Source organism: Saccopteryx leptura, chromosome 5, assembly GCF_036850995.1.
Source record: "Saccopteryx leptura isolate mSacLep1 chromosome 5, mSacLep1_pri_phased_curated, whole genome shotgun sequence".
Classification (NCBI taxonomy): domain Eukaryota; kingdom Metazoa; phylum Chordata; class Mammalia; order Chiroptera; family Emballonuridae; genus Saccopteryx; species Saccopteryx leptura.
The window spans coordinates 62,282,756-62,308,269 of record NC_089507.1 but is presented as its reverse complement, the minus strand read 5'-3'; the positions used below and the strand labels follow the sequence as shown (position 1 = coordinate 62,308,269).

At 41.2% G+C, this 25,514-nt stretch overlaps 1 protein-coding gene across 1 annotated transcript in view; it reads right to left on the bottom strand.

Moving 5' to 3' along the window:
- The window catches only part of BMP3 (bone morphogenetic protein 3), a 29,445-nt gene extending 13,778 nt beyond the window's left edge, over positions 1-15,667 (bottom strand). Inside the window, exon 1 of the mRNA XM_066385000.1 lies at positions 14,985-15,667. Within this exon, the coding sequence (XP_066241097.1) occupies positions 14,985-15,312 (328 nt within the window). The 5' untranslated portion in view covers positions 15,313-15,667. The remainder of the gene's footprint in view (positions 1-14,984) is intronic.
- Positions 15,668-25,514: the final 9,847 nt, after the last annotated feature.

Here is a 25,514-nt window from a genome sequence, read left to right as displayed (position 1 = left end):
CATTCATGTTGTCACAAATGGCAAGATATAATTCTTTTTTTTTTTTTTTGTATTTTTCTGAAGCTGGAAACAGGGAGGCAGTCAGACAAACTCCTGCATGCGCCCGACCGGGATCCACCCGGCATGTCCACCAGGGGGCGATGCTCTGCCCATCTGGTTGCTCTGTTGCAACCAGAGCCATTCTAGCGCCTGAGGCAGAGGCCATGGAGCCATCCTCAGCGCCCGGGCCAACTTTGCTCCAATGGAGCCTTGGCTGCGGGAAGGGAAGAGAGAGACAGAGAGGAAGGAGAGGGAGAGGGGTGGAGAAGCAGATGGGCGCTTCTCCTGTGTGCCCTGGCTGGGAACCGAACCCGGGACTCCTGCATGCCAGGCTGACGCTTTACCACTGAGCCAACCAGCCAGAGGAATTCTTTTTTATTGCTAAGTGATATTCCATTGTGTATATACCACTAATTATGAGACTACCAAGAATAGTTCTTGGTACTATTTGGCACAGTATTGTCTTAGCTTCTTATCTGAGGCAATGCAGACATTACTGGTTACAAGCATTGGTGGAATAATACTGACCTTAATTCAAGTCCTAGCTTAGCCACTTTGAATAAGCTGGGGTTCTATTTATAAAATAGAGATAGTGCCCACCTTTCTTGTCATTGGAATTTAAAGAGATGTATGTAAAGCAGCTTATAAAAGGTCTAATAAGTATTTCTTACATATAAATTATTGTTAATAACATTGGTTTAACTATTACAAGGCTATCTTCTACCTGCTTCATAACTTTAGGGTGCAGGATGAGGGTGGGTAAGTAAGACTATATATTTCAATATTCAGAGAATATTTCTGAAAAAATAAACTAAACATTCAAAAGTGTCATATAAAAGTGATGCTGCTCAAAGTTTGAAGATGATGACAGTCTCTAAATTTAGGAGTTGAATTTCATTCTGTATATAATTGAACTGATTGACTGCATTTCCAATTCCTCAAACCCAGAAACGAGAGAGTGTAACAGAATGGGAAACTGACTAGTGAGAACAGGAGTTCACTCCTTCTTTTAAGATCATCAGCAGCAATTTTCAACCGGTTTGTCACAAGAATTTTTAAAACATGCAGTACCTGACTGTTTAGTCAGGGACTCTGACCTCTTTTCCCTTCAATTGTCAAATAAAAAAATGGCCAACACAACCATAGCCATCCAGTGTGACATCATGGCACACCTAATTACTAAAATTACGTGGCACACCAAAAAATTTATTTCTTGCCAATTGAATAAAAAAGTAGGTATAATTTTGATTTATTCACATGGGATGACTATTGTTGTATTGGCTATTGTCATTTTTTAATTTGACAATCTAAAGGAAAAGAGATCAGTGTCCTTGGTTAAATCGTCAGGTATTGCAGGTTTTAAAAATTCTTGTGGCACACCAGTTGGAAATCACTGACCTAGAGGTAAGGCTGAGGTTCAACTCAAGAATCCAGTCCTGGAACGAGTCACCAGAGCCGGAACCTCCTCTGTGCACTTGCTCCATATGCATATTTGTTTCAGAAATATATACACAACCATGAAATTATGTTCTTGATCAAAAACATATTTCAGAAAAAAACAAAATGTTTTTATAAAGACGTGGAAACTTAAAATGAGTTCATTGAGTCCCCAAGCGCAAGGGAAGTGCAGTGAGAAATATATTTTACTCATTTTTAACACTGTGTGAAGGAAAATGGAAGAAACTGCCATTTGGGTACATTTATGTACTGCATGACACCAGGGTAATATTTTACAGATCTCTATGGCATCAGGGTTGTACAGAGACTCTAGTCTTAATGCAGACCAGTCACCATATTGTATAGTTTTTATTTTGCTTTTTTTTTTTTTTTTTTTTAGTGAGAGGAAGGGAGGCAGAGACAGACTCCCACATATATCCCAACCATGATCCACATGGCAAGCCCACTAGGGAGCCATGTTCTGCCCATCTAGGGCATTGCTCCATTGCTCAGCAACAGAGCTATTCTTAGAGCCTGAAGCAGAGGCCATGGAGCCATCCTCAGTGCCTGGGGCCAACTTGCTCTAATTGATTCATGGTTATAGGAGGGGAGGGGAAGAGAGAGAGAGAGAGAAACAAGAAAGGGAGGGACAGAGAAGCAGATGGGTGCTTCTTCTGTGTGCCCTGACCAGGAATCGACCCAGGCCATCCACAGGCAGAGCCAACACATTACCACTGAGCAGACCAGCCATGGCAGTAGCATATAATTTTACCCAAATTTCATGTAGTAGATGGATGACATTTAAGGTAGGAGGGAGAGAAGTCAGTCTAAGAATGTGGCAATTAAATGCTTACGGTTACCAAACATCTGGGCAGGGAACAGATGAACCAAGAGAGGCACAAATGGTAGTGTCTTAATGAGTAAATATATTGTGATCCTTTCCCCCACATTTTGCTTCAAAATGCTTCCTCTTTTTAAACATGTTTCTAGACACCTTGTGACCTGGTATTCACCGGCCTCCACCCCTGTGTCTAATCTTGAATATCTTCCCATAAACATCTCAGAAACCTGCCACATGGACTTTTCTGAGGGCTTTCATTTTAATGCAGAGTATTATTTTGAAGTTACATCCCTATGACCCAGTCCTAGCTCTACCACACCCAATAGCTGTCCTCATGCAAATAACCTAAGCTCTGTAGGTCTCCGTTTGCTCGCTTGTAAATTGAGCCCAGTAGTATCAACTGCAGAGTTGTGAGAAGTAATTGGAAGAATGCAGGTAAAGCACATAGCATGTAGAAAAAATTCAATGAATGTTAGCTAACCAGAACTGCACTGTCCAGTATCATAGTGATTAGCTACTAAAGTTCAAACTGAGATGTTCTATAAGTGTAAAACACCCTGGAAACCAAACTAAGACATAGTACAAAGTTAAAGGTAAAATATCACATTAATCTATTTTGTATTGATCATGTTGAAATGATAATATCTGGATATACTGAGTTAAATGTGATTGTGTGATTTATAATAAATTTATATTTGGTCTTCCTCTCTCTTATGGCACAGAGTTCCTAAAACCCTTGAAATTTCCTACATGTTGAGAACCATAAAGGTGTCTCTTGTTATGTTAATGAGGTGACTTTAGTTGATTGGGTAAGGATGGGAGCTGGTTGGACTGGGAACCAACCCAATTGTTAGAGAGCTGGAACTTCAGCCCGCTCCACCACCACCACACACACCTCTCTGGGGAGGATAAAGGGCCTGGAGGTTGAAGTTATCACCAATGCTTGATGATTTCATCAATCATCCCTATATAATGAAGTCTCCATTAAAAAAACAACAACCCAAAAGTGGGATTGGAAGAGCTTCTAGATGAGTGAACATGTGAATATTTGGAGAGAAGGGGGCAGAGGAGTCTCGGATATGTAGCCAGAGAATCGGTAACAACCTGGGCCTGCAATTAGCCTTTGAAGCAGAGGAGGGTCTTGTGGGACAGAGCCTGTGGAACCTGATGCAGTCTCCAGGTATACAGCGTCAGAATTGAGTGGAACACTCAAATATCCTGCTCATCTGTGTGGGGAACCCTTTCCTCTTCAGAATTGTGTGCGGAACAGTTTAAATATGTTATTAAAATTAATTGCACCTGTTGCTTTTCATGTTTTTAAATGCAGCCCCTAAAATTTAAAACTGACAGATGTGGCTTACATTTGTGGTTTACATTAAGTTTCCACTGGACAGTGGTGATCTACAGTAACCACCAATTTTAGTAGTCATATCATCCAAAAGTAAAGAAAAAAAGGCATCCCCCCCCCCCAGTGCAGTGAAGAATTGGGATTTTGTTCACCATGAATATGCAAAAGAAAAAGTACATTGGTGTAAGGCCAGAGGCCGCTGCCATCATGGCCATTCACATGCAGGTTCGCACTGGATTCGGGCAGATGGCAAAGAAACAGTGGAGCAAACAAATGGTGGGCCATCCCTTTATTAAAGTCTCGCACTGGCTGACAAGCAAACACACAGGGAAAACACTTCCCTCTTCATTCATTCAGAGCTTGCAAAGCCCTGACACAATATCCAATTCCACAGCCAGAAGAATCTTCTCCAGATCCTCCTAGAATCAAAGGTCCCACCAGTCTCAGCGGAGCTTGCAAAAGCCCTCATCTCTGGTCCCCTATCTGCACACCTTCTCTCTGCACAAACTGGCTTCTTCTTCAGCACTCTGCATGCTCTCTGCTCTCACTCTGCAAACATGGCTCTCTCTCTCTCTCTTTTCAAAACTTCCTGGCACGAATACCTCTGCTCCAGCAAACATTAGCAAAACAATGGCCCTTCTCAAGCAGGTAAGTAATTCGCACATATACCTGGGGCTGCCCAGCCCCCAATGCAATCTGTTAGCAAGCAAACATAAAAATCAAATTTTACAAACTTATTTGACCAACAATTGGGCAAACAATTCATTTATAAATGCAACATGCTTTCCTTATCAAGGATATGTTAGATAAAGATAATTTTGGTGATTCCTTTTTATTTTTTCCTCTAATTTTTCCTCCAGTTATACCTAATTGGTTCCATCTGCAATTACAAGTCAAAGGCCAACAAACTGCTCTAAAATGGAGTTAAATGGGCAATTTATCAATAGTGCTTTATGGCATAGCAATTACATACTCGCTTTGTATTATTTGTGTATTACACATAAACATCCACTACAACTAACAAAGAACAGGAACCGAAGCAAAACCAATGGTTTACTTATCAAATGTAAATTTTTTAAATTTTTTTAAATTTTTATTTATTCATTTTTTAGAGAGGAGAGGGAGAGACAGAGAGGAGAGAAGGGGAGGAGGAGCTGGAAGCATCAACTCCCATATGTGCCTTGACCAGGCAAGCCCAGGGTTTTGAACTGGCGACCTCAGCATTTCCAGGTCGACGCTTTATCCACTGCACCACCACAGGTCAGGCTCAAATGTAAATTTTTTATTACTAGGTGCTGGACCTGGGATGGGTGTCAGAGCTGCACAAATGGCAGCTGCTATTCACACTGCGGCGGGAGGAAAATTAGTGAGCAAAATGCAGACAGCTATGCCATGACAATGCTACTTACTGTCAAAGGTGTTACCTATGCTCTTGGAGCACAGAGGAGGCAGCAATTAACTTTGCCCATTAGGGAGAAGAGGGACACTGAGGGAGGAGGTAACCTCTGAACCAGACTTTTGAGGGTGAAGTTTTTGGAAAAGGGAGTGTTGGGCAGGGAGTGGGAGGAACACATTCTCACAGCATGCAATGCTGGATATCTGGGAACTTTTGTATAAGCAATTATTTCCAGTGTTTTGAATAGGAACTTATAAAAATATTCTAAATTAACCTAGTTACTTGAAGTCCCAGCAGATGGTTAAACTGCCTGTGTTCAGAAAAGGAATGGTCAATTAACAGTTAGCTCCTCATAGAAGGTGTCATTTGCCCAGTGCTTGAGGCCTTTGCTCCCCCATTTTCACCCAGAATAGGGGCTACTGTCTCTGCCGGTTCCAGATTCCCTCCTCCCAACTTTTTTAAACAATAAGCTTGAAATTACAACCATTCCATGAAACATTCCTTGATTTTTCTAACCCACATGTTCCTTTGCTTTCTCTGACCTTAAAGCACTTAAGTTCTGTGCAAGTCAATGTTCTTCTTCTCAAAACAACCCAACAAAAACTTACTGAGTATTTACAATAGACAAAAACAGTAACATGATAGTTGCAGATATTTGAGCAAATGAGTATGGAGAACCAATGAGAGTGAGATAACACCTCCCTGCAAGTAGAAATATGTGATACTATCTATTCAATTCGTCTCATTTTGTTTTTTAGATTTCAAATTAATTTAACTTTTCAAATGAGTATCTTTCCATACACAGTAAGTGGGATTTTTACTAGGCTCTTCTCCCTTCCTGATGAGTCGTAGCAGAGATTTAACTGTGGACATAGACTTCTATATTCAAACAGTGAAGTAGAAATGCTTTAATGTTCACTTTTTCTATTCCTCTGAAATATATTGATACATAATCACTTGGAATTATTGAATCTGAAACGAGATGTGTAATTTCTGATTAATAAAAACAAAGGGACATAATAATAATATAAATAAATGGGTTTTAACAGGTTACAAAACAATAACTTATACATTTTTAGGCTATTTATAGTCTACAGGTACTAGGAAAGGTTAACTGTATACCTCACCAATCCAATAATATCGAACATCGCATGCTTAATTCTGGGTGCTTTCATTGTAACTAGTTTATTAGAGAGGAGAGCAACTAGGAAAGTAACCAAGAGGTTGAAGAGTCTGGAAACTTTTGTACAAGTTTGAGTTAAAAAAAAAAGAAAATATAAGGACTGGAGGAGGGGAGAAGGTTTAACAATGACATGAGAATTGCTTGAAAATACTTGAAGGGCTTTCCCTTTCCAGTCTCAAAGATGAGACTAAGATATAAAGATGATAGTAGAATGGAGGAAAAATCCAGGCCAATATAAATCATGACTTTTTAAGTGTCTAGCCTGACATTGAGTCCCTTCTGTGGCCTGAGCAAACAAAAGATAGCTGATAATAGTTCAAGACGATTACAGGAAGATCTCTTTATGGTATGGAGGGTATGAGCGGTGAACTAGATAGCCTCACAGAGTCCTTACAAAGAACTTTAACAGGCTTGATTTCCAGCTCTTCCCAAAGAAACAGTTTTGACGCCAAAATATAACTACCAATAGGTGGCACTGTTTTCTCACTGTTTGCTGGCACTGACATTAGCTTGTATTTTCCTCACTGGGGATACATCTATGGCAATCTATTTAGGATTTTCTATTGGCATTATAATATTATTTTGTATTAGGCAGAGTCATAAAATCTGTGAATTGAAAAGGGATTTAGAAATCAGGTGAGTTTCTGAACAGGCCATATTCCCCTTTGAACACCTGCTAGGACTTTGCACCTGCTGCCTGCTCCTCCCTGAAATGCCTTCAACCACCCTTGCCCTCCTTGAATTCCAAATTTGTCTTGGAAGGCAAAGCACGGGCACTGCCTGTTGAAGCAAGCTTGTCAGGACAACCCAGTTCTTTGGTTGACAGCCTGCCTCTCTTACCATCTTCATCATATTGTTGTTCCTTCCTAAGACCATAAACTCCTTAAAGAAGGACCCTGGATTAATTAACACCAGACTCTTCAGCCCCTCACATAGGGGCTTAACTCTTAAAGCTGTGCTTAGTAAATGCTTATTTCATGAATAAACAGATTTAGTCTAGCCTACTCAGAAAAACAAAAATGAAGGACTATAGACATTAGCCAGTTAGCTAGCAATTGATTTTGAAGAGGAACCCAAGTCTTCTTATTACCCATATGGATTTGTTAGGAGTTTGACTGCTAAATAAAGACAGAAGATTAATTTGTTTTCATCTGAAAACAAAGACACCTGCAGCGAATGACACCGAGGTCTCAGCAAGGAAACTGTGACCCAGGACCAGCCATGCTCTCACAACAGTTTAGGGCTTCCTGAGGGGCAGCTGAGTCAGTGCCCAGATAGGGGTAAGTGGAAGTTCACCTTCGTGCTGGCCCACACAGAATGTTTTCAAAGGGAATTAGAACATACAATAGAAAGCTTTCTATGTAAAGTCTGATTTTAAAACAAATAGACTAAATGAATTCTTGATGATTACCTAAATCCCCAGGAAGCAGGGAAAACATTTTAGTCATTCAGAAAATATGTAACTAAGAACAACGTTTTTCCCCACTTCTTTCTCTAAACAAAGTATAGCTGCTAGAAATGCCAGGGGTGCCTAGGACAGGGCATATTCACCTGTGGTCACTGACAAAGTATCTGCTGCAGGTTACTGAGTCAAGACTACAGTTTCTCTCTACCACCCTAAGCTTCGGGGCAAAGGCAAGATGGAGTGTTTCTAAATAGAACACCAAGTCATAGATTTTGGTTTTTCTTAGAGAGTCCCAGTTAAATGACTGAGGTTTATGGGACCTCAAAATAATCACTCTCTATGTCCAAAGTAAAACATGGCCAAAGATGATATAACATGTTTTTCTAGAATAGCAAAATATTCATTAATCAGGTTATCACCTCCTAGCCTCCACCCAAGGGTATTCCTAGACTGTGAGCTCTCAGAGGGCAGACCCATGTCCTATAAATCTTTGAATTCCTAATTCCTTGCACAGAATGGAACATTTACCTCCTAAAAAATATTTGTTAAACTTTTTGAATGGACAAATGTGTAAACTTATCTGATTCAAAAGTGTTTCCTACTTAACACCAAAATGAATAAACTTTCAAGTAGTTTCAAGTTCCCCAAATCAGCAAAAGGCCTTCTTGGGTCTAAGTATAGTGTGGCGTTTCCTTTCAGTTCATCAGAAAAGCAGTATTATTAGAACAGTGTATATAAAATAGAATAGTATTTCCATTCAACATATGCAAGGTAAAATGCCTCGTGAATAATTCTTTCATGGCAAATTTGTTTTTAAAGGATTCTTTCCCATCTGATAGCTTTTCTACTATCTCTTTTTATCTAGTGCCTTCAACAGCTAATTCAACTCATCTGAAACATTTATTGAGCGCCTAATATGCAGCAAACTATGCCAGGTCCTCAGAATGCGAGAATGAGACTTCCTTACAGGCCCCAGCTCTCACCATCCTCCCTCTAGCAACTTGATTAGCCTCCAAACTATCCGCAGCTGTGAAAGGTCAAGTCTTGATAAACTTACTGTGAAGCCTTCTCCAGGACCAAAACTGCCATACATACTGTAATATACCTTCCAAAGTAAAAGAAGCTTACCATTATGTAAATACATGAACTATCTTTTTATGGGAAGACCCACTAAAAGGACCAGGACTCACATGTTAATCAATCTTAAATTTCACATGCTGGCTATGGTATGATACACAAAATCTAGGAAATGAGCTTAGAGCAGTGTGTCTTAAACATGCATCAGAATAATCTTGATCACTTGTTAAAACAGAGACTCCTGTGCTCCACCTTCCCAAATTTCATCAGGTGGTCTTGGGTGTGCTGGAGAATTCTAGTAAGTTCTCAGGTGATCCTGATGCTGCTAATCTAGAGACCATACTTTTAGAACAATTAACTTCAAGAAATCACTATAAAAAAGTGCAACAACGCCCCCCACCCCCAAAAAGTGCAGCCCTGCTCCATTCAGCCACTAAAATCAAGACAGAATAACTTCTTGCATGTAGGTTTGGGATGTCATAGATTATATTAATAAGAAGACTGCCACCTCTTTCTATTTACATTACCACCTGGATATATCCCTGGTGCTTCAAACAATCGCACATTATCAACATTTTAGGCATATTTAAGGCTGCATGAGAAGCTACAGACAATCTCCCAAAATATAATGAATATTTCATTTATATAGGGCTTCTAAATTTTTAAATACATTTTCACATGCATTTCCTTAATTGAGTTTCACCATCCCAACTGAATGGCACAGTAAGTATGACTTAACCCATTTGTAGAAACTAGGCCTAGTAATACTAGATGACTTTATTAATTAGCAGGTCAGCCACAATTAGCATTTAGATCTCATTACTCTTAGCCTAAGGTAATTGAAAAATCAAAATTCTGCTTTACATAATAGAAGTTTTATGAATTTTTAAGTATATTCCACATATAAGGCTTTTCAGTTACATTGCCATCATTTACTATTGTCCACGTAGATACTATCCTTGTATACTCATGTCACCTGATTAATATTATGTCACTGTTTTCATTGAAAAATTCTATTTTCATGGGTTCATAATGTAATCTTAAAAATTCACTCTGAATTAAAACGTGACATTGGAAAGTTCAAGCTGAGACTATTTTGTGATGCCAAATTTCTTTCCCCTACCACCAAAATAAAGTTATTAAATTACAGATTACTAGTATATATAAATGAAATAGATTGGGAAACCATCAATATTTGAGGAAAAAAGTTCTGCTGTCGCAGCAAAAAATCCTGAAAAGTAAGTAGAAAGTATATGCAAAGTTGATGAATAATTTTTACTCGGCCTTTTGAATAGGTATGATTTTATTACACTTAATAAATACAACAATGGGAATTATATAAGGAATTTGATTGGTGTTTTGAATAAATGTGTCTTTAATCAAGGAATTAATGGTTATAAAACATTAACAAAGTGATGTGTATGATCTCTAGTAAATTTTTCCACAAATAAAGTAGCTTTTCTTTTAAAAGAATAATACAAGTTGTAAAATAGTAAATATCAATCCTATTGAAAACAATGAAGAAAAATTTATAAAGAAATGGGAAAAAATAAAATTTAATGACAGAGAGAGTGTTAAAACATTACATTCACAGAAATTTAAAACATAAAAGCAGAAAAATATTATAATGCAAATTGGACCCCAGTCCAGAAGTAACAGTATAAGTAAAGTTGATGAGATAGGTACTCAATAAAAGTGAGGCAGTTTTCACTTGAATTTTGTGTATCTTCTTTCTCAATAAATTATGAAGGCTTTGAACCAGTGTTTCCCTAACTAGATATCTTAGAACCACAATTCTCTAAAATGCTCTCTTGAGGAGAAAGTGATCCAGTCTTCAGGGAACTTACTAGCATTTAAAGACTATGAAAGGTCCCATAGGAAAGAAAACTGATCATTTTTTCTAAACTTATTTGACCGAAGAACCCAATTTTATGTAACACCTGTTAACATTTTCCAAAGACTCTCTTTGAACAAAATATCCCCCTAGAAAATTAGATCAGATTATTAGAAATAATAGTTTTTGAGGGGAGTTTGAAAATTGTCTGGCAAATCCATCATGATACCCATTTCTTCTTCCATATCAGAAGGAGTTGGACTTGCTTTCTTTAAAGTCTCTTCCAAATATAAAACTATATCATTTCAAAATGCTTAAGAGCACATTTGATATTCATGTCCCTATTTTATTTTAGAAAAATCTGAACTGGGTCAATGAAGTGCTTATAAAATTCTGTTGCTTAGATAAAATGTATGTAACCCTCTTAATGTAGTCATAATTATGCATATACTTTTAATATGCAAATATTCCTTGAATGAATTATTTGCTTAGGGAATTTTTTTCATTGAACCTCATAATCTCTTGGTCTATTTGAAGATGTCTAATTATATTAAAAACTAAATTTAAATTATTTTTTGTGTAACCCATCCTCTTTCTCCTTTCCATTAGCATGGACAATCAAGAATTTGTGGAATTTACGGATTTTTTTTATTTTTTATTGTTTTTAATTATTTTATTTTATTTATTCATTTTTTTAGAGAGGAGAGAGAGACAGAGAGAGAGAAGGGGGAGGAGCTAAGCATCAACTCCCATATGTGCCTTGACCAGGCAAGCCCAGGGTTTCGAACCGGCGACCTCAGCATTTCCAGGTCGACGCTTTATCCACTGCGCCACCACAGGTCAGGCGAATTACGGATTTTTTAATGTCAGAGATTGTAAAGCTGTCTTGCCTATTACAGTCAAAACTTCATTAAGGGCTATCATGTATTCTAAGTGATGTGTAGTTCAGAGCAGCTGCACACCCCCTCCCTCCAGATGTACTATTGTCTTTTGAATAAAAACATCAGATAATCTAAGTACTCTTTCATTTCAAGCCTAGTTCCAAGGTGCCAGGAATTTCAAGGTAACTATGTTTTAATAAAGTTATTATATCCCCTTGCATCATACCTATTAAAAATACCGTGTTCCCACTGGTCCATGTACTTCACAGGAATGGCTCCTATTAGAATGGTCATTCGGCCCTTAATTATGTCTTTCCTACAGCCTTATATTTAGCCTTGCACTTCAGAAACACATCAAATGATATTTTCTTTTTTTAAAGATATTTGGTCATAGTAGTAAAGACTCTCCCTTTTCTCACTGAAGAAAAAAAAATACACTTTTGGGTCTGAATTACCTCAATTTTAATTCCTTTTACCTATAAAGCCTGTGTGATTTTTTAAAAAGATGACCCATATCCACTGAAATAAAATTTTCTGTAGCTCTATGTCATAAGTTAAAATGATAGTTTTCTAATAAGAACATGTGTACTTTAATTGCTTTTCCTAAAGAGGTTAAATTTATGATGAAGGAAAATGAAATTAAGTGACCATGGGAATGATGAGAAACCAATGAACACAAAGTACGTCTCTTAAAGATCAAGCCAGGAACAAACCTCATGTAAACTATTCTTCTTTTATTATATAGCCAAGGACAACCCAAACTAAGATGAAAATAAAAGCTGATTTCATACCCCTCTTGTGTTCCTTCATCATGGTGTGTTTTTTTAAGCTGAACTTCTCTGTCATCAATGATTTTGTAAATTACCTTTACAAAGGAAAGATAAAACCTATCTTTATGTAAACCCTTACACATCACAAAAAGACTTATGAGTGTTCCCAACTTCACGGTTTTGGCATACCAGCTGCATAGCATTGAGGGAGGAGAAAGGGGTTGGCAGAAAGTGTATTTAGGATGAATGCCACCCACCATCAAGTAATGGTTTAAGTAGAAAGTAATCAGAGGGAGACCACAGCAGCTAAATTTCAACCAAAGATATTCTAGGTTTAGAACAATAAATAATTCTAATCAGGTATGTTCCAAGTAGCAACTGGGGCTCTAAGGCTATAACTCAGCTTGAATAAGCACTTGGAAAGTCTGCAGGATCAGCAGCTACTCCATATAAAAAGCATACCACCTGACCTTCCATTAAAATCTGGAACCGTTGTTGGTACAGAGAAACCCATATGTTGTGAAATCTAAATACCATGGACTAGAACACATATCTCACTTATTAATGCAGACAGCATTTTTCACCTATATCACTACATATGTCACAAGACAAAAGGTGTTATGGAAATGTTGATATGGATAAAAGAGAGAGACACATATGAAAGCCTTAGCACCTTCCTGGAGTCTTGCCTTATTAGAGTCAGAACTGCTTTATAATAAGGGCCTTTGAGTGTGTTAGTAACTAAACACTCTTGGAAGGGGTCCAGCACGAACCACCTCTCCAGGAGTCTCCAATGTAGTAAGTAACAGGTTATTTGAGCTTCCACAAAAACCAGTGTCCACATTTGATGAATAAGTCATTAAGACAGTTTCTAGGATGCTAAAGGGATTACTTTTCTTATCAGGGCACACAGCCTTGTATATATGCTCCAAGCTGTAATTCATCATTTCAAGGGAACTTCTGGCCTCCGTATCAGAGTTTATCATTTGATGGTGTAAGACTACAGTGAGGCTGATAAGGGACACTTTGAAATTATAATGCACAAAATGAGTTGAAGCCAAAAAGCATAGTCTAAGTTATTCAAATCCTTATTCACCTCCCACTCAAGGTTCACTCAGCCTAAAATAAACATGAAAATTATGCAATGTGTGTGAATGAAACAGACTCACATTCCATCTCCAATCTTGTGATTCATACTAAAAAGGAAATTTGATACAAAAAAAAAAAATACTATTCATTTCTTGGGTGCCTCAGCTACTCCCTAGGAATATTACCAAGAAAATGAATGGCAAGGTAAGAGTGATCCAAATATTGTCATGTATCCACCTGCCTTGCCCACCTAACTTCCTTCCAGTTCTTGTTCCCACCTGCTCCTTCACTGAGCTCTGCCAGCAGACCTGCACTAAAGTAAACAGCGAGTCAGTGGTGTGGTCAGCTGTCAGGACAGCTTCCCAAGGGGCGGGTGTACTGTGGATAACCCAGAGCAGGTTTCTGTTTCTTTGGCAGAGGCCAGGTCCTTACAGATCATGCTCAGGGTTTGAAGAAGAAAGTGAAATCTGGTTCAGCTCAGGCTTTAGCTAAAGACTTCTGCATTAGAAAGCATAACTCACATTTATTGTAAATGTCATCATGCCTATGAGCTTTAGAGTGTATTTACAGTGTCAACCTAGGGCTTTCCTTGATGGATGTTTTGGTTTTCCTTTTTTTTTTTTTTTTTTTTTTTTCCAGGAGTCCTACCTATCAAAGCTTTGGGAGATTCCTTCTTAGTGGTTTTGACAGACTTGATAGCACATGAGGCATTGCCTCCTTCCCTGATGATTCTTGGCTATTTTTCAACGGTTCACTGAAGACAAGCTTTTCAGTTAGGTTTCCCTTTATCCTGAATGTAGTGTGAACAAAAGAGCCTGGTGCATCCTCCAGGCATGGAAACTGAGTTAAGGTCCAGGAAACCTTCTCTCAAGCCGTTAGCACAGGAGAGGCAGGCTGTTAGCATAAGTTATTCCCTTCATCACAGGGGCCTGGAGAAATCGTGTTAAGCCATGAATTTCAGTCCACAGCGATCTGTATGTTGAAAAACGGGCCGAGCAGATTTCATCGGCAGATTCCAAAGGTGTTTACATCCGCGGCGTCTCCCCACACCCACTTCTCCCAGGGTGGATGGTACAGCCCTATTTGCCCAGATGGGTTTTAAATAATAAAAACACCCAAGCACCTGGCTTACCCTGTGTGTTTGCCACCAAGGGACTATCAAGTAAAAAGTCTCAATTATAGTAACACAGAGGACGCGAGTTAAGCGGGGCGCAAGGGCTGGGGAAGCGGCTGTCTAAAAGACAAGAGAAGGCGTCTAGTTCAAGTGTGACTCTTCCCTCCGGGGCCGTTCGGTTAGCGTAGAATGACATCTGCTTCTAGGTAAACATGGCTAAAGCCCAGCCCAAGGGGATTTCGCCTTAGGAAACGTCAACAGAAGCACCCCAGAAGTGCTCTAGCCACCAGGGCGCCGCGGGGCACGGGGGGCTGCCCGGCACCTTCCCACGCAGCTCCTCCAGCCGAGCCCCTCCGCCGCTCGGAGCCCTTCTCTCCCTTCTCCCAGCTGAGACTAAACACGGGCTGAACTCGCCGGCGAAGCGCGGGGTGTGACAGGAAGGAGAGCGCGCAGGGCAGCTGCGGACGGTGAGGGCAGGTCTCTAGCACGATGAAGCCCGGGGCAGGTGACGGGGGTCCCGGAAGAGACCTGGGAAGTGACAGCAGAAAGCGGTGCTGCTCCGACACTCACCTGCTGCTCCGGCTCGAAAGCTGCGAACCGTGTTGCCTTCGCGCAGGGGTCGGGGGAGCAGGGGCCGTGCGCTCCGCTCGGGAGACCCCGGCGTCCGCGTCGCCTCGGCTCGGCCGCCGCCGCCGCTGTACCTGTCATAGAGCCGCAGCATGTGCTCTGACACCTTGTCGTGAGGCCGCAGCGCGGGGCCGGGGCCGCCACCTGCTGAGCCGTCGCCTGGCCCAGGCTTGCTGAGCTCCGGGAAGCGCAGCCTCGGTCGCTCTCCCCGCGCCAGGCTGGCGCAGAAGCAGCCCAGCCACAGGCAGAGCAGCCCGCGCGCCCCTGCCATCGCGCGGTCCCGGCGGCGCGGGGCACCCTCCGAAGGCGCGAGGGGCCGGGGACCCAGCCGAGGGCTGGACTCCAAACTCGCTGCGGAGAGAGCGACCGGAGCCCCGACACCGCCTGAGCAGGACAGCGACAAGCCCCGCTTTTTGCGCTGGAGGGTCGCGGGCCGGCAGGTGGGCTCCGGCCGGGCAGCTGCGCTGGTCTCAAAGGCGCAGGGCGCCGCGGGCGCCGTCTCCACTCCCGCGCCGAGAGACAGCTTCAGTCGCGGCGTGTGTGGCCAGGGCGTTTCAGGATCTGCCTCTCCCCTCTCGCCCCTCTTTATTTTCGGGCACACTCGTCCGAAGCGCGGCGCTGCGGGCCGGGACTAGCGCTGCGTGGGGCACAGTGCCGGAGCGCGCTCGCTCGCCTTTCCCAGGGATTGGAGCAGCCGCGGTGTGGCCGGGCAGAGTTTTGAGAGTGAGTGAGTGTGTATGTGTGTGTATGTGTGTGTGTGTGTGTGTGTGTGTGTGTGTGTGTGTGTACGCGCGCGCGCGCGCGTGTGTGCGTGTCTGTGTGTGTGTGTGAGAGAGAGAGAGAGAGAGAAAAGGAGAGGGAGAGAGATTGACCGACTTCTTTCTCTGGCTGAGCCGCACAGTCCTCAGCCGGTCTCGCCCTCTCCCTCGCCAGCTGATTGGACCCTACTGGAGCCGAGACTGAACGGAACGGAGAAGTAATCAGCAAACCAGCAGAGGGAGGGAAAGAAAGGGAAGTAGGGGTGGTGGTGGTTGGGGAGAGGAGGGGAAAGGAGAAGATATAAGAAGAAAAAAGGGTAGGAGGGACCCTTTTGTTTAGTTTTGGTTTTAATCCCCTTCAAGAACATTGGTTGTGCCCTGGCCAGCAAGAGGGCAAAGGAAAATAAGTTTTTTCCTGGCTTCTTTCTCCCTTGATTCCAAATGAAACCAAGATATGAACAGCATCCTCGCTTCCTTTCCTGAGCCTCTCCGGGTCGAGTGTGGGGACCCTGCACCTGTGCCTGTGCAGTGTGGCCATCCCTTTCTATCTCCCTGAGAAGCTACCCATCACAGCTCCTTCTCTTCTAAATCTTTCCCCTTGCACCTATCCTCACCCCCAGGAGAAAAAAAATGTGCCAGGCAATCCTATCTTAGAAACAAATATATAAACAAGCAAACACAACCACAAAAACCCACCCCACTCCCTCATTCCCCCTTGTGAAGTGTCTCTGCAGGACGATGTGTGGTGGTGACACACAAAAGCTTCTGGGAGAGCCATGGGACCCACAGCTGGCTCCTAGCAGCTGCGGTCTCTGAGCCCCTTCCTCACTCTCTCTTCTCTTGGCTATAAAATGGTGATTAAGCTACTAGCCAACATTTTGCCCCACAATTAACATGCCTTGGGCATTTGTTCTTTCTATTTAGCCTGTATGGTCTTTAAAGAAGTTCCACAAGAAAAACCCATTTTACAGATAAGCAAACGAAGGCAAAAGGACATTCATAGATGGTGCAGAGCTGAACTCCAAACTCAGGGAGTTTGACTATTAACTACTTAATAGTCATGTTATTACTAATCAGAAACTAGCATTTAAACTGAAGTTTCAATGTGACAGTTCAGATACTTGTTCTTATCACAGTGTCTGGCCTGGTGTGCTAAAGCTCTCAGTAAATGTGTGTTCAAGCTCCCCGTTCCTTCTTTGTGAGTCGAATGGGGTTTATTGAAAAGATAGGACACAGGACCACACTGAGCTTCCAAATCTCAGTTTCTTCTTTGAAGGTGAATGACAACACATCCATTTTAGAGTTTTGTTTGGGTGAAATTAGATAACTGCTACCGTGACTGGCACACTGACTAGCTTTTGGTTGGGGCTCAATCCCTTATTATCTCAAATTTATCCCGAATGCAGACTTCATTCTCCCCACTCAGTCACTTCTCAACACATCGCAGTTTGGGTTTTGCCTCTGTAGTCCTCCTTGGAACTGTTGTTCTGCTGTGTGATCTTGTTTGGCATAAAAACATAATAGCTTTTGTGATTAATAATGAAGACCAACCAAATTGCGAAATTCAATAGGCTCTGGAAACTCTCTCCCTCTTTGTGTTTTCCCTGTGAATCTTTGGTTCTTTCCCTCTCCTTCCTGCTCGCTGTTGCCTTTGTGAGCTGTCTCCTCTTTCTAGGCCTGTCTCCAGTGTTCCTCACATCTCAGTACTGTGCCCTGGAAGGATGTCAAATGGAGAAGAAAAACCTTCTGCTTTGGTGGTCACCTCTGACCTTTAAATAGTCCTGTGTCTCCCCCAGCCCCAGTCTGCATGTCAAACTTAATCGTCCTCTCCTTTGAATCCATCCCTGAGACTTCTCTTCCTTTAGCTCTAGGGCAAAATCTCTATTGCAACTTTTGCCACTTTGTACTCAACTCTTCATCTGTAGAAACTACTGTGGGTACGTGTCTTCAATGCCCACCTTTATTTCTTCCTAGATGTATGTATTTCCCTTCCTTGCACTTCCATTTTCTTATGTGAGCCATAAGTATAAAATAGTAGTTCCTGTCTCACTGGGTTGTTGTAAAGAATCATTAAACAATCCATGTCAAAATACTAATACAGTGCCTAGCACTTACCAAATGCTAAAGAGGGGCAAGTTATAGGTTAAGAGAGATGCTTGTATGTTTTTGCCTAAAGCAGGGGTCAAACCATACCCATCTTTATATTTTAGTGAGATGCCATTGTATTCAGAATAAACACAGCAATGAGGCGATAGATATTAAGCAGGTAGAATAAGCCGTTGCTGGGACTCTTCAGCTGTAATTGCAGGACTGGAAAAGAAAGTGTGGGTAGAAGCCAGCAAACTGAAGAACACTTGTAACAGCCAAATCCTGGAGAGAAAGTGTCTCATTTGCAAGTAACTTACACCCAAGAAGGTAGAGCAAGGGTTGAAGCAGATGAAGCCAGAAGCATCATGTCTAGTAATGACAAATAAATGGTACCCATGCCATACCTTCTGAGTGACCTCCAGGGAATTGAATTGAAAGTGAATTGAATTGGAAGTAATAGTTCTGACCAGGCGGTGGTGCAGTGGATAGAGCGTCGGACTGGGACGCGGAAGTAATAGTTCTGTCACCAGAATACCTGGAGGTAGCATCTTGAGATACTTCACGACTAGAGTAGAGTGTTTCTTTTATCAAAGGCCACAGAATCTCAGGTCTGGATGGATCAAATTGTCTCAGAATGCTGGCATCTTTATATGCCTTCCTCACAAGGAATAAATGATTGGATTCATAATTCTGGTTGAACATCTGGCTTACTTGATGTATGGAGGATTTGCAGCTATTCAGAAAGAGAAACTTCAGAATTCAATATGATGTTGGTACAAGTGCCCTCTGTCTGGTTTCTTACTAGTATGATTAATTAAATTTTTTTTATACTTTAATAATCATTTCTTATTTTGTTCTAGAGTGTGAGTGTTCCTGTTACAACCAACAACCACTGAATCAGAGGACATTCTCTCTTCCTAAATACAAAGAAAGTTAAGAAAAAACATTTCTCCCTGTCCTCTCCCTAGATGTGACTACTGAAGGCAGGTCTGGGGTCTGGTCCCAGATGTTTTTTTCTGCATTTATACATTTACACACACACACACACACACACACACACACACACACACACACACACACGCGCACACTCATATGCACGGAGTGCCACTATGAATGTCTCCCACCTGCATTTCCCATATACCCTGGGCATGTACCCCTCCTTCTGTTTCCTGTTCAGCAGGTGTTTCATGCTGCAGATCCCCATTATTTATTTGCCCTGTATTAGTCACTGCTAGTTAAGAAACACAAGTTTCAAAAAAAAAGACATTTCTATAATTAAAATAACAGCAAGCACCAATTAAGGATTTTTGTGCATGCTGTTTGGTTGAGCTCTACTTCTGACCACAAAATCATGTGTGTGTGTTTTATGCATGTCTTTATTAGCCCTTTTAAGCACTACATCCATTTATTCTCCAAAAACGTCCCATCCACAATTATTTTTGAAAACTTCTGTAAGGCTGCATTAGCAATTGTGAGAAAAATGCATAAGGCACATGGGCTCTGGATTTGGAAGGAGTTTACCTGCTAGTAGGTGAACCAAAGAAACCGACGCAGGACCTTTAACAAATAATGGGGAAGTATTAATATTTTATTCAGCCCTGTTTTGTAGACTAAATCACCATTGGCTGTGTCAGTGGAAAGCAGATCAAAAGAAGATGGAGTAGCCAGGGAAGACTTCTTGGCAAAGGTGAGGCTTGAAAACGAGAAAGATTTTAAACAAGCCAAACAAAAAGGATTTGTAATTTAGGAAGATGTAACAGTAAGCAATAAGTCACAGAAATGAGAATGAGCTTTTCATGTTAATAAGGCAGTGTCAGGCCCTGGCCGGTTGGCTCAGCGGTAGAGCGTCGGCCTGGTGTGCGGGGGACCCAGGTTTGATTCCCAGCCAGGGCACATAGGAGAAGCGCCCATTTGCTTCTCCACCCCCTCCCCCTCCTTCCTTTCTGTCTCTCTCTTCCCCTCCCGCAGCCAAGGCTCCATTGGAGCAGAGATGGCCCGGGCGCTGGGGATGGCTCCTTGGCCTCTGCCCCAGGCGCTAGAGTGGCTCTGGTGGCGACAGAGCAATGCCCCGGAGGGGCAGAGCGTCGCCCCTGTTGGGCGTGCCGGGTGGATCCCGGTCGGGTGCATGCGGGAGTCTGTCTGACTGTCTCTCCCCGTTTCCAGCTTCAGAAAGAAAGAAAAAAAATAAATAAAAAAATAAGGCAGTGTCTGTGGGGACAAAAGGCTGACCTTTTCGAATGGAGTATGTATTCTGGAAACCACAGGATATTAGAGATGGAATGTGGGATACAGTAAATTTGTGGAGGACCTCGAATGCTAGATCAGGAGATTGTAGGGAAACATAGAATGTTTTTGAGAAGACTTTATTTTGGTCAAAGCTCTCCAAAGCGCTCCAGAAAGTTTTAAGCTAATACATTTCCTGTGTCTGGAATTATATACAGATAAGGTAGATAAGAACTTGGAAGGTTGATTGAAGATACTTAAAGTCTTATTAGTTGCAAACTTATTTGGTTGCAAATAAAAAAATACGTATGTATTTTTTACTTAGCGGTTTCTTTGTCTTCCTGTTTTAAGAGGTCTGCAGTGAAGGAGCTATTGGGCTTCACCTGTAGTGGCACAGTGGATCAAGTGTTGACCTGGAAATGCTGAGGTCGCTGGTTTGAAACTCTGGGCTTGCCCGGTCAAGGCACATATGGGAGTTGATGCTTCCTGCTCCTACCCCTCTCCCCTCTCTAAAATGAACAGAATATTAAAAAAAAAAAAAAAAAAAGAGTTCTTGGTATTTTTCAGTGGCTTAGCAATGTATCAATATTACCAGTGTTTATGTGCCTCAAACATCATTTCCTTCTTTCTTGCTACCTCAGAGTCACCAGATGGAGTCTAAAACTCCAGTCAGTAAGTTTTTGCTCAAGGTAGAAAGGAGGAAAGGGAAGGCACCATCTCTATCTTTTCCTTATTAGTTGCAAACTTAATAGGAAAAAAAAGCCCTCCCAGAGTCCTGGAAAGGATCTCTTATACCTCACAAACATTATTACATGGTCACCTCTACCTGCATGGAGGTCTAGGAAATCAAGGATCTTATCTGGGCCCAGGCACGTGGGCACTGCAAATAGAATCCAAGTTCAGTTTTCAAGAAAGAAGGTGCAATAGCAAGTGTGAAGTAACTAATAGGGTCTTACATAAGGACCCTTCCCACAATGGACTCTTCAATCCATTTCTTAGTTATTTTCGATTTTACCTGTAAACTTGTTTCGTTTTTTTTCCCCATTCTAAAAACAAAACAAGCACCAACACTCTTTTCTTTACCTAAATAACAAATGATCATCTTGTCACTTTTTCTTTGATTCATGAACTTCTTTAGAAACTAGTCTACACCTAACATTTTACTTTCTCGCCATCTATAATCACATCACTTCATTTTATTTCTTATCATCTATAATATGGCCCTGGTACTCTACTGAGACTATCCTTGTATTAGGCGCTAAACTTCTAATCACCAATCCAATAGCTTCCCTCACCCCCTCAAGGCTTTATCCTTATTTATCTTTAAGTGTTTTACTCTGTTTACTACTCTTTCATAAAAACATTTTCTTTTTTATCTTATACTATATATATGACACTATTCTGGTTTCTTTCTGGTCACTCCTATCTTTGTTTCATTCACTCCACAAATATTTAGTGTCTGTTGTGTTCTTGATGCTTAATTTTGTGTTGAGGCTACACAGTGAAATGGTCCCTGTCCTCTGAAAACTTAGTTGACTGGGAGATAGGACTATTACCACTTAAAAAAACACCTTTAGATGATTTTGAGTGGCTGAGTCAGGCAGAAAGTGCTGCATGGGGGAGATGCCACTTAAACTGAGATGTGGAAGTTAAGTATGTGGCTTTCCAGGGCTATTTCATATAGGAATCTTCCAGGCAGAAGATGTGTGAAGAGCACAGAGGTGGGAGAGCCTTCCTTCTGGGATCTTCTTCGAAATTCATACCAGTCTTCTTTTCAATCATTTTGTCAGCTAGCTCACTTTAGCTATATATTGATATATACTATTTACTTATCAGGAACTGCAAAAGTGACATTTCTACTTTAAGTTTCTCCACAGACTTTCAGATTCCTACTTTTTATAAACTTGTAGACATCTTGTTGGCATATTAAATCGTTTGCCTCTGAAATGAAACTGATCATCTCCCCCTATCTTGTCTTTAGTTTCCATTTTTCTATGAATGACATCATTATCCTTTCGGCCAGTCAGGTCTCAAGTCTCAAACTCACATTCACCTTCTCCCTCACTCTGACCACTGAATCTCATCCAGGGCTAAGTCACACAGAGCTTGTCTCTTTGATATCTCCATCTGCCATCTTTATTTTTATTGTAATCTCTTTCATTTAATTAAGGCTAACTTCATAGCCTCCCAAATGGCTTCCAGTTTTTCTTAACTCCAGTTGTACCTTATTTCTATGACTGCATAAAAAATTACCACAAACCTAGAGGCTTAAAACAGCACCCATTTATTATCTCACAGTTCTGTATGTCAGAGGTCCAGCTGGGTTCATCCTAAATCCTCGACTCAGGGTCTCACATTCAAAGCGTTGAATAGGTGGTAGTCCTATCTGAAAGCTCTGAGTAAGAGCCCTTCTGTAAGCTTATTACACAACATGTAAGGTCTGAAGTCTTGCCTCCAGGTCCTGTTATCAGCTCTCAGAAGCCACCTGCTATTTCTGCCATGTGGTCCCCTCCATTTTCAAACCAACCTTGGAGAACTTCTTGCATGTTGAATTTTAGTACTTCTAGTCTCTTCCTCCAGAAAGGGTTTACATCCTTTTAAGTAACTTGCCTGAAGTCAAGCCCACCAAGGATAACCTCCCTTTCTTAAACTCAATTTTGTTATATAACAAAAGCTAATCACCGAAGTGATATATCATTTTATCCATAGCTCCTTCTTACATTAAAGATACAGGGAATTATACTAATGACTTAAGGTCATTTTAGAATCCCACCAACCACAGTAATTATCTACATACTAAGAGTAGATTTATCTTCCTAAAACTTAAGTTGGAAATATTTTAAACTTTCTCAAAAAGCAATAAGTAGTTGCTCACTACTAACTAAATTTAAGCAAAACATAACCAAACCCTAGTTTTGTATTCACAGCTTTCCATAATTTGTCCTCAACCTTATTCCCTGCTGTCTCTCTCTTCTCTCCCACACATACCCTCTGCTGTGGCCATGGTTCTCTTACACTACCCTCACTTGCTACTTTTCTTTGGCTGGTTTGTGCTACTCAAGGCCTTTCTGAACATACTATCTTTTCCACGAAGTGATTCCTAATCAGTTTGTGAGCTCTTAATCCCCTAAATCCTCATAGCATTTAGTACTTTTTACTGCACTTAAGAGATTCTGTCATATGCTGCCTTTGTTTGCTTTTATAAAGAAATGGCTGCTTCTCTAATAAAACCCAGCTCTTCAGAGTTGGCAGTAATGGGAAGACATCCACCTGGGGAAGAAGTGGCTGGACTTTTGTCTGAGTCTTCATCCCCAGAAATTTTCTGTCTGACGGATCTTTCCCTGGCTGAGCCCAGTTTTCACTCCTGCACTGCAGTAAGAGCTTCTGCTACTCCTTGCTCATTCTGGCCAAGTTTGCACACACAGTTCAGCCTTAATTCTTGTCACATAGTTGAGGCAAGCCTGGCACTTGGAAATGGTAATCGACTAAAGGTTCATGGAAATAAACAGAGAGATCAATAGACAACTCCATAATCTGGCTTACATAACATTTTTGCTCTTGATTTTCTGCCTTTTGGGTCTTTTTCTTACTCCTGTGTTGCCATCATTTTTGTTATCTATTTTTTACTGCACATCTACTATATAACAGAAATTCTTCTGGAGCTACAGCTGGGAACAAAGTGAATGCTTGTCTCTTTTTTGAAAAAATGTCTAGGGTCAAGACAGTAATACCCAGAGAGGCAGAGGCAGATGTTTCCTCTCTCATTTATTCTTAAATATTTATCAAATGTTTATTATGAGCCATACATTATTCTAGAAGCTGGGGGTATCGCCATACAAAAAGTCTTTAAACTCCTTACTTTCAAGAAGTTTATATTCTGAGAGACAAGAACAAGAAACCCAAACCAAAAATATATATAAGAATTTCACAGAAGTACCATAAAGATAATAAAACAAGATGAAAGATCAAGGAAGGCTCAAGAATAGTGTGTGTGTGTGTGTGTGTGTGTGTGTGTGTGTGTGTGAAGAGATGTTGAGGGGGCAGGAGGCGGTGTTCTAGGATGGCGAGGTGGCCGAGAGGCTTCTTTGAAGACCCAGCATCTGAACTGAACTGAGACCTAAACGATAGTAAAGACAGTCAAGAGAAAGTCTGGATTGAAAATATGTCAGAGATTGAGGAAAAAGTGGCGGGGGGGGGGGGGGGGAGAGCCTGCTGAGCAGTGTCCAGTGACTGAGGTTTTCCCACCTTCTTAATGACTTACATTGACTCAGAGGGTTTTACCCAAAGGCTTGGTCCTATTCTCTGTCCTAAATAGAAAAGTCAGTCAAGAATCCAAGGCAGTCAGTTGGGGAGAGGAGGAAATGACATTACATTAATCTTACTTCTTTTTTTTTTTTTTTTTTTTTTTTGTATTTTTCTGAAGCTGGAAACGGGGAGAGACAAACAGACTCCGGCATGCGCCCGACCGGGATCCACCCGGCACGCCCACCAGGGGGTGATGCTCTGCCCCTCTGGGGCATCGCTCTGTTGCGACCAGAGCCACTCTAGCACCTGAGGCAGAGGCCAAGGAGCCATCCCCAGCGCCCAGGCCATCTTTGCTCCAATGGAGCCTTGGCTGCGGGAGGGGAAGAGAGAGACAGAGAGGAAGGAGATGGGGGGTGGAGAAGCAAATGGGCGCTTCTCCTATGTGCCCTGGCCAGGAATTGAACCTGGGTCCCCTGCACGCCAGGCCGACACTCTACCGCTGAGCCAACTGGCCAGGGCCACTTCTTATTATATGTATGGACCTAGAAGTCAGAAATAGGTATTCATCTTTCACCCTCATTGCCTTCTGCTAACTTTTTTACACATTGTTACATGCTCAACAAATATTCCCAAGCTTAATCCAGTTGAATAATGATAAGCTAAAGGCATGTTACATAAGATATTTCCTGCCAAACACATTTGTTTTCCTATATAAATATATAGAACAAAAGGTGTTTATTTTTCAATAACACAAAATAATTTTATTTTAGCCTTTGTTGATTTCCTTCTCTCTACCTGAAATCATTTCAACTGCTTTTCAGTTAAAATATTCTTTAAAATTTTAACAATATGAAGATTAAAATGACTAAACATACATAATAAGGAATACAAATTAGTCATCCCCTTGAGGGCAGAAACTGTATTTTATATATTTTTGCATTACCGGTAATCATAGGACCCAAACAAAACTGAAACTAGTATCTTAGGATATTATCTTCCCAGTCTCCATTTTTCTATGCCTAGGGCATAGAATTTTTTAAAATTATGTGTTTATAATCACACAGTATTTTGACTTTTTTCTGTTTAAGTAAAAACCCTACAGAAATTACATTATGAGGGATTGGATTCTTTTTATGCTATTTCATATTATGTTCCATAA